Source organism: Arachis hypogaea, chromosome 17 (genome assembly GCF_003086295.3).
Source record: "Arachis hypogaea cultivar Tifrunner chromosome 17, arahy.Tifrunner.gnm2.J5K5, whole genome shotgun sequence".
NCBI lineage: Eukaryota > Viridiplantae > Streptophyta > Magnoliopsida > Fabales > Fabaceae > Arachis > Arachis hypogaea.
Genome location: NC_092052.1, coordinates 23,306,370 through 23,316,209, shown reverse-complemented (window position 1 = coordinate 23,316,209; position 9,840 = coordinate 23,306,370). Strand labels below are relative to the sequence as shown.

At 27.9% G+C, this 9,840-nt stretch overlaps 1 protein-coding gene across 1 annotated transcript; it reads left to right on the top strand.

Annotated features, from left to right (window-relative positions):
* The first annotated feature begins 4,694 nt into the window (after positions 1 to 4,694).
* Positions 4,695 to 7,206, top strand: LOC112767136 (probable O-methyltransferase 3). Its single transcript, XM_025813015.3, has 2 exons — positions 4,695 to 5,578; positions 6,635 to 7,206. Exons 1-2 carry the CDS (start codon positions 4,799 to 4,801, stop codon positions 6,947 to 6,949), a joined length of 1,095 nt encoding a protein of 364 aa, XP_025668800.1. The 5' UTR covers positions 4,695 to 4,798; the 3' UTR covers positions 6,950 to 7,206.
* Positions 7,207 to 9,840: the final 2,634 nt, after the last annotated feature.

Below are 9,840 nucleotides of genomic sequence, written 5' to 3'. Positions count from 1 at the left end.
TTTTTCTTTGAAAATTTTTATTAAGACCATATTTTTGAGGTATCTCTTCATTATCCTGACAGCAAATTCTAATTATATTTGCAAATCTTTTTTGAGTTGCTTCTTGCATACAACGTTCTTTTATTTCCTCTCTTATTGCAGAGGTTGCTCCGCCAAAATTATTTTCAATTGTTCCTCTATTTATTTCTCTTATAAATCTTCCCATAATAAATTCATTAGCAGGATATGGAAGTTTTGTTATATACATACTAAGATAATGATTTTTATCTTCTTCTTTTAATTTGTAATAATGTATTCTATATTCACATATATAAGACTCCACATTACATAGATCATATATCTGAATGTTAGCTAAATGATTTTTTGCTTCTTGATATTCTTTATTATAGACTTCTTGTTTATGATCTATAATATTTTTTCCAAAAAATTCTTTATATAGAATCATCATTATATATAATATCTTATCATAAGCTGTTGTTTTTGTTGCTAATTCTTCTATTATTTGGTTTTCTATTGATGTCATATAATCTCTTATAGCTCCTTTAGTATGAAACCCTATGTAATTCCAAATATCTCTTCCAGATAATTCGTTAAGTTTTGGATTAGTAAAGGCTTCTAATAAGAAGGAATTCAACCAGTTTTCGAAAATTTCTTTTTCATTCTTTTTACAGTCTAAATCGAGCATTCTTTCTCCTTCCATTTCCTGAATTTTAGGAACGTATTTTGATGGTGTTTTTGTATATTTTGAATCTTTATTTATAAATCCTTTTTTAAAAGCATAATTATCAAAACCTGTTTCCCATTTAAATTGAGATTGATTATCCCTAGATGTTCCAGCTTCATTTTTTACTTGTATTGGAATTGCTGGTTCTTCGTCACTTGAATAATCTAGGATGTGTTCTTCATTTTCTATATTTTCAGAATTTACTAATTCTTCTTCTATCTGAAATCCCTGTTCCATAATATTATTTTCTTGAGCCATTTTTAATTGTTTAAAAAGCATTGTAACTTCTTCTAATTTTTCTTCAATATTCATAATTTTAGTGGTGGTTTTACTTTTAAATCTGTTATGTTGATTATATTTTGAAATTTTTCTTCTTTGGGATTTTCTTTTTCCTTATTTCTTTGAAATTTTATAGATACTAATATTTCTTCAAGCATATCTACTATAGAATTTAATTGTGGGTTAAAAGTATGATAAAGATGTGGGGAATCATTTCCATGGTAACATTTCTTAGAAATTCCGTGTGAAAAATAAGTTTTTTCAGGTTTTTGAAGTCCTTCAATAAAACTTATAGTAAAATAAAGATTTTGAGAAAAATCATTTTGTATTGATTTTAAGAATTCGGTGTCATTACAGTTAACATTAGTTAAAATCATTAATTTTTGATCTATTAATTTCGATAACTTAATTATTTCTTCTCTTAAATCTTCTAATTTACTTTTTTCCATTAGGTGACGTTTTTTCTTTGTGAAGAGCTACGGTTTTAAGTGAAAAGTGTGGCTTTAGAAAGTGTGGTTTAAGGAGGCAAATCTTTAAATCTGTACAGATTTAGATCTGTACCATATAATTTCCTTAAATATTTTAATAAGTTTTCTAAATACATTACATAATAAGATTTATACCTGCAATTTAAGAAGCTATTACAAATGTTTTTATATCAATTTTTTTTTGTCACAATATATATGTCGTGACATTTTTTTTTGGGGATAAATTACTCGCAGCTGAAAATATCGTTGGAAAAGTATTATTTTACTATTATATGGATAGTTAATTTATTATTATTAAATTTTAGTGTGGATTTACATTTAAATTTATTCTATTTGTTAACATTTTTATTTTAATTTTTTATAAAAAAAATTTAAGGATTAACAATTTTAATTTATATTAGCCAACAATTTTAGCCAACAATCTAACATCTTTATTTCAATAATTTAACACCATATTTTTAGTCAATACTTTTTTTAATATTACTAGTTAGAGCTAAACCAATAAATTATATTGGCATATAACATTGCTCTTTTATAATTCCTATTTTGTTAGAATGTTACAAATTAAAGCAAAGCTAACTAAATAAATTTATATTTTTATTTTAATATTAAAAATAATCACATTATATTATGTAACAAAGAAAATATAATAACAAAACTCTACTAATTATTTAATAATTTTTTGGTTCGAATAAAATACACATTCTATTTAACTAAAGAAAAGTATAGAAAAACTACTCTTCTACAAGTCAATATAAGCCAACTCTATTATAATTTAAATTTTATAAATAAATAAAAATTTAATAATTAAAATTCAAAAAAATTCTTTTTACATTTATCCTAATCACATTTATAATACACAATAAAAAGCAATCCATAAAAAATCTAATAATTCCTTTCCATTCATTTGAAAACAGTCAAATCTCTCATTCCACAAACCCGCCGACCGCTGTCTCCACGCATTTTCGACGCCGCCGCTCACCGACCACCGTCATGTCTTTCGTCGCGCTACACGGCCTCTTCCACGCGTCCCGTCGCCGTCCTTCTTTCGTCGATGCCATCGCCCACCGTTCCGACGTATCTGCACCGCCGCGACCTCCATTCGTTGCGACGCAGCCACCGCCGGTCCCCCATTCGTGATGCAATCAACTATTCCGATCCATGGCAACTCCTCCACTCGCGATGCGCGGCCTCCGTGGCTTCCTCCTTGTAACGCGTCACCACGAGTCTCCCATCGTACACGACACTATCCAAGATGTCATCGCCGGTCACTCTACGACTCTTCTTCTTCTTCTTCTCTCCTATTTGGTTTTGAATGATTCTTTTAACTAGTTTTTTATGTTTCTTTTTCCTAAATTTTGAAAGATTTCTTTTATTAGTTTTGGATGATTCTTTTTTCTATGTTTTGTATGTTTTTTTCTTAGGATTTGGATGATTCTTTTTCCTATATTTTGTATGTTTTTTTCTTAGGATTTGGATAATTCTTTATCTTATGTTTTGTGTTTTTTTTTTGGAGTTTGAACATTTTTTAATAAAGAAATTAAGATTTGTGTAATAAATAGTAAAAGATAAATTAGAGTAAAAGGAGATAATTAATAATCAATTATATATTTTAAAAAAATATATTTAAATAATTAATAATTAATGATAATTAATTAATATAAAATATAATTTAAATATGTTTGTTGGCTTATTATTGGCTATACCCTCTTGATTTCTAGCATGATTTGATTTCCAGCATGATACCCTCTTGATTTCTAGCATGATTTGATTCCCAGCATGATTGATATGAAATGATAAAAAAATTGAAGAGGAGGACGGCTGGAGACCATAACTATGCATAATATAAGGGAGACACTTAGATAAAGATGCCTAAAACGTCTTTTTTTAAAGATGTTTTTCAATAATTAAAATTTAACATATATAATCGATTAAATCATGTTATTTTTGTCAAAATTAGGCTAGACAAATTGATTTAACCGAAAAAATGGTGAATCAAATCTTGAACTAGTCTAAATTAATATTATTTTTTTTATAAAAAATGACTACAATACCTTTATCATAGAAAATGATTAAAATACTCTTATTATATATATATATATATATATATATATATATATATATATATATATATATATATTAAAAATTCTAAATCCTTACCTAATGATAGAAAAATAAAGGACTAAAATTTAGGATTTTTAAAACTAATATATATAATAGAAGTATTTTAGTTATTTTCTATAATAGGGTATTGTAGTCATTTTCTATAAAAAATAATATTAATTTTGACCAGTTCAAGATTTAATTCACCATTTTTCGATCAAATCAATTTGTCTAGTCTAATTTAAAAAAAAAAACACAATTTAATCGATTATATGTGTTAAATTTTAATTAATAAAAAATATCTTTATAAAAAGACATTTTTAGCGTCTTTATTTGAGTGGCTCTCTAATATAAAATAAGTATCAATTTTAATATAATTATATAATTAAACAAGCATTGAAACATGTGGATCATGCATAACCCACCATGACCTTGTCGCCTTCGACCTCCTCGTCGTCGAGATCGAGCGTTGCTGCGAGGACAAGCAGTGGAAGATGGAACATCACCTTCACTACAACTAACAACCCCAAACTTGTTCACGAAAGCAGTGATTCTCATCTTGTTGAATTTAATATTATAAAATAAAAAAATTAATAAAGTGATAATGTGAAAAATTAATTATTATTAAATTTATAATTTTAATTACATGTGAATCTCATTATTTTTATTTAAGAATGTGTAATTTAATTATTTTATCACTTTACTATCTCTTTTATTTTTTTTTTTGGTGACTATTTACTATCTCTTTTATTTGAGAATATTTTATCTCATTTTAAATACGTAAATGGACAAAAATATAAAAAAAAAAACGTAAATATCAAAATATACCCAAAAAATTATTTTCGATGTACAAATTGTCATGTTGTCAGTGAATTTCTAAGATTTGGAGTATATTTTTGTCTATCAAAATCAATCTTTTAAATGTATTTTAATATTTATGTACTTTTGTCATCTTAAATTTTTTCATGTATACTTTTTTCCATTTTTTTTAATCCATATTTCATCATAATGTTACATATTGATTTGCCGGTTACCACAGCAGCCACCTTAAAAGATATAATACCATGGTATTTTAGATGTGACTTATTTACGGGGGAAAAGCCTATAGTAGTTCAAACTAACCATTGCCTTATTACTTATTAGTATGGGTTCCATACTACAATTATAAATACCATTGGTCTAGCATTATTTCACAAGAAACCTAATGGAATTCCAAAGGGAAATGCAGGCAGCAAAACTGCTAAAAGCTCATAGCCACATATGGAATCATATATTCAATTTCATAAACTCTATGTCTCTTAAATGTGCTGTTGAATTAGGCATACCTGATGCCATTCACAATTATGGCCAACCCATGCCACTCTCACAACTCATTGCTTCACTACCAATCCACCCATCAAAATCCTCTTCAATCCAACGCTTGATGAGAATCTTGATCCATTCCGGAATCTTCGCCACGAAGAATGTAGCCAACGATGACCACTGCGAAGTTGGGTATGTGTTAACTGATTCATCCATGCTTCTGCTTAAGGACAATCCCTTAAGTGTGACACCCTTCTTACTTGCCATGCTTGATCCAATATTTACAAAACCATGGCATAAATTGTCCACATGGTTCCAAAGTAATAACAAGTCCACACCGTTTGAAACAGAACATGAGGAAACGCTTTGGGGTTATGCTTCCCATGATCCTAAACTTAATGAAATTTTCAATGATGCCATGGCAAGTGATGCTCGATTTGTTAGCAAGTTGTTAGTTGATGACAAGTGCAAGGGTGTGTTTGAGGGTTTGGAATCGTTGGTTGATGTTGGTGGAGGCACTGGAACTGTTGCCAAGGCCATTGCCAAGTCATTCCCACAGTTGGATTGCACTGTCTTTGACCTTCCACATGTTGCTGCTGACTTGGAAGGAAGTGACAACCTTAAATATATTGGAGGGGACATGTTTGAGGCTGTTCCTTCCTCTGATGCCATCTTGTTGAAGGTAATAATAGTAATAGTTCCTTTTATTGCTTTAATATACGTTGTTGTTTCCGTTTAATCTCAGAAGAGTCGTAGATTCAAACTGTGCGAACATTAGTATAGGTTGTGTATCTTACATTACAAGTGAATACTCGTTCTGAGCCCGGATTATTTTTTGTAAAATATTACACTTTCTAATCATCTCAAAATAACATAAAGATAATCACCCATTAAAAAAATTAGACTAATAAATTATTGTATCCAATTGGGAAACTACAATCAACTGACGGGTCAGATTTAAGTACCACGTAAAAATAATTTTTAAAAACAGAGACTAATAAACCCTAAACGATTTTTAAAAAGAACAATAAGATTAATAAATCCATCCGAAATTATAAATCTCTCTCCTATAGAAACTTTATATCATTCTTTTCGGATCTATATTTGAATTTTTCTACCGTAATAAAGAAATAAAATAAAATCCTCATAAGATCACATAGTTTTTATTTATTAAGCACGGACACTTCGCTGAGTTGTGGTCTCCACGTGTCGGACACATTTCGGATACAATACTCATCGATACTCGTCTGTATCTTCTGTATTCAATCGTGTTTCAATAAAAAATAAAAAAAAATTTTCTCCGGACACGCTTGAACACACCTAAATATCATCACGTGTCAGCATGTTCAGTCTTATTCTTAACATATATTTTTGAAATAAATTTAGATATAGTATATATTACTATTTATTAAAAAAAATATTTTAAATATTTAATATAATTAAAATAAGACATTAAAAATAATTAAAAAATTAATTTATATTTTAATATAAATAAAATATCAAAATATTATTACGATTTATTTAAAAAATATTTTATATTTTATATGTATGCTATCTTATAAAATTTTAAAATTCACATGTCAATGTATCCTGTGTCGTGTCGTATCCCGTGTACGTGTCCGTCTGTAAATTACATGTTTTTACGTACTAAGGTAAAACATGATGAATGAGTAGCGGTGAATATTCAAACTCTTTTATTGATTTTTATCAATAACTTTCACTTTGAATAAAAATGCAGTCGATTTTGCATGACTGGAATGACGAAGAATGTTTACACATATTGAAAAATTGCAAGGAAGCAATCATGAGCAAAGGCAAAGGAGGGAAGGTTATTGTCATAGACATGGTAATAATGGAAGATGAGAAAAAAGGTAATGATGTTGATAAGTCTGTGGAAACACAACTCTTCTTTGACATGCTGATGATGGTGTTGGTCACAGGAAAAGAGAGAAATGAGAAAGAGTGGGCCGAACTAATATTTTCTGCTGGATTTAATAACTACAAAATAACTCCAATCTTAGGATTAAGGTCCCTCATTGAGATATATCCATAGCAAACTTATCACAATAACAGAAGAGAACAATGTATGTCATGACGCTATTTCATATATCCTCGTTTAATTAATTTAATGTCAAAATTGTAATTTAGTTTGTGTCTTAATTAAAGGGAACCTATAATGTGTGTTACAATAAAGTTGTTAAGGGAAGGGCTCTTTATAAAGTTTCATGTCAATGTCTGTTAGAAATATATATTTTCATATTATTCACTTTGATAAGCAAGTTACCATTTCCTTTGCGTATGTTAGATTCATTTAAAGACTTCTTTATATAAAAAAATTATTTATTTTTTATTAACGTAAATTACAAAAGATCTATTATCTTGTATATTCTTTATTTCTTCTCGTATTTATAAAAAGAGTTTTTTTTTTTTTTTACCAAATATAGGAGACTCGAACCCGCAACCTTGAGCATGGGGAGACTATGCCATTTGAGCTATTATAAAAAGAGTTACACATATTTTGCTGCCAAATCATATTCATAGCAAAATTCTAATGTTATTTTATATGGAGCCATTCAGATAAAAATGTTTAAAACGTATTTTTTTAAAGATATTTTTTAATAATTAAAATTTAATACATATAATCGATTAAACCGTTTTATTTTTGTCAAAATTAGATCAAACAAATTAATTGTAAAAACTAAACCTTAAACCGATATATATATATATATATCAGAAATATTATTTTTCTATTAATATATATAATTGATATGATTTAATTAATTATATATATTATATATTAAATTTTAATTATAAAAAAATATCTTTAAAAAAATGTTTTAAACGTTTTTATTTGAGTCACCTCTATTTTATATATGTTTAGATTAAATTTTAAAAAGTCCACGCTAGCAAATAAAAAAAAAAAAAAAGGAAAGAAAGATAACTGGGTTTGATGGATCTTCATCAGCCTTATGTTGTTTCTTATCATTTGAGATTGAAAATTCGTGAACTTGTTTAAAAAATGTGCCAATGCGTGTACGCTCATTTGCATTGTGGTGCTCTAAGTGCTAGAGCCATCAACTGAAGTCCAATTCACCATTCTAGGTTCTTGACGGAGGTGAAGTTCGATTTTATAGTTCTTTAAATTGATATCCTCTCTGTGCTTAAATATTCTCTCTGCTCATCACATCATGTGAAAAATCATAGTCTGAACAAACATGTAAGTCACAAAATGGGAGTTGAAAAAACAAATTGAAGGAAAAGAAAAGAGTTGAGAACTTTCCCATTGAATAATAGAATGGTGAAATCCTACTATAGAATTATGTTGTTGAACCTTATATACTAGCCTCACAATCAATCTTAACAACATGCTTAAATAATAAACTTCAACTAACTACGACTTCATAATCTCTTAACAATTTTCTCAGCTAATTTAATTGACTTGTGGTATAAGTCAACTATAGTAAGCTGCGTAATTAATCATTATTTCATTATTATAGAATTATGAATTCCAATTACACCACACTAACCTAAAGAGGACAGGGGCATTTTAGATCAACGCAACTACGGACAGACAAATCAATGACGGTGAAGGTTTTCAACAGCTTAAAGAAGGGGGAGGAATTGAATTTTGGACCGCTTTTAAATAATCACCAAAATAAATTTAAAACTTAGTTGTTGCAGAGTTTATTAAAATGATTATGCAAGAGATATTTGATTTTTTTTCATAAAAAAATGAAAAAGAGAAACTTGTATTATCATGTATATATTTTTTGATTCAATTATTTAGTATAATGTGATCTATATTTAGTCTCTACCATAATAATAGTATAATCATTATTATAATATCCAAAAATTACATATACCATTTCTCTAAAATTCTTTTTAATTCTCAAACTCTAATTAATAACTAGGTTTGTCACCACTAAACTAACTTAATTTAGATTTTTCCATTAGATACTTTCTTAACTTAGCAAAAATATCTTAGTCTCATGATACAAAAGAAAAAATATATAAAAAAAATTTGGCATATTCAAAGACTTTTATTTTCAAGTATATCTCTCTTTATTTTTTATCTCAATGACTTTTACTAATACCTCATATATTTGTCTTTTTTCATGAAAACAAAAAAAAAAGATAAACTAAAAAAAAACAACATATTCAATGAACAAAATAAAAGAGAAAATAAGCAGTGAGAACACTCACTGCAAGATGGCCGGTAGATACCGGTGGTTTATGTGCGGCGGTTAAAACGGCAATTCTAAATTAGAGCAGCCAAATTATTGATTTTGCAGCGATTTTAAAGCTAACCAGTCTAGCTTTTAAGGGTAAAATGGTTGCTCAAAACTTATTCTATCTATTTGGTAGTTGTCGCAATGTTCCCGTCCGGAATGGTACAACCCCTAGGCGATCGAGATATGAGAAGGATGTTCGTCGTTTTTTGTAGGAGATTGTGCTATGACATTCGGTGTTACCACCAATTAATTATTCTGTAAAAATGGAATGGCTAATTGGATGCCAAAATAAGAAAAAGACCTGCGGTAACAGAGTTTGAGTTCGGGAGTCGATTACAAATAGAGAAGAGTGTAACACCCTATATCGTCTGATTTTAAACAGTTACCTTTTATCTATTATTATTTGTGCATTTAATTTTATTGGTCTTTTTAAAAAAAGCATATATGTATTCTTTTATTTTTATATTATTTTGACAATTAAATCTCGTCAAAATTGACGAGAAGTGATATATTATATTTTAACAATTTTATCAAAAAGTATATTTATTTTATATTATTGTCATTTTTGTTATGAAAATCAAATTTAATCAACGCTCATAATTAAACTTAGTATATAACCTTAGGAATATTAAAAAAAATAATTTAATTAGTATCGCAATTTTCTTCTAATTTTTATTATTGGTTAATTTAAAGAATTATAAAATATATAGTA

What these genes read in the sequence shown, in the direction of transcription:
- LOC112767136 (XM_025813015.3), top strand. Translation starts at nt 4,799, where the DNA reads ATGGAATTCCAAAGGGAAATGCAGGCAGCAAAACTGCTAAAAGCTCAT. An exon ending in CTGATGCCATCTTGTTGAAG is followed by an intron (nt 5,579 to 6,634) that starts GTAATAATAGTA and finishes ATAAAAATGCAG; the next exon opens with TCGATTTTGCATGACTGGAA.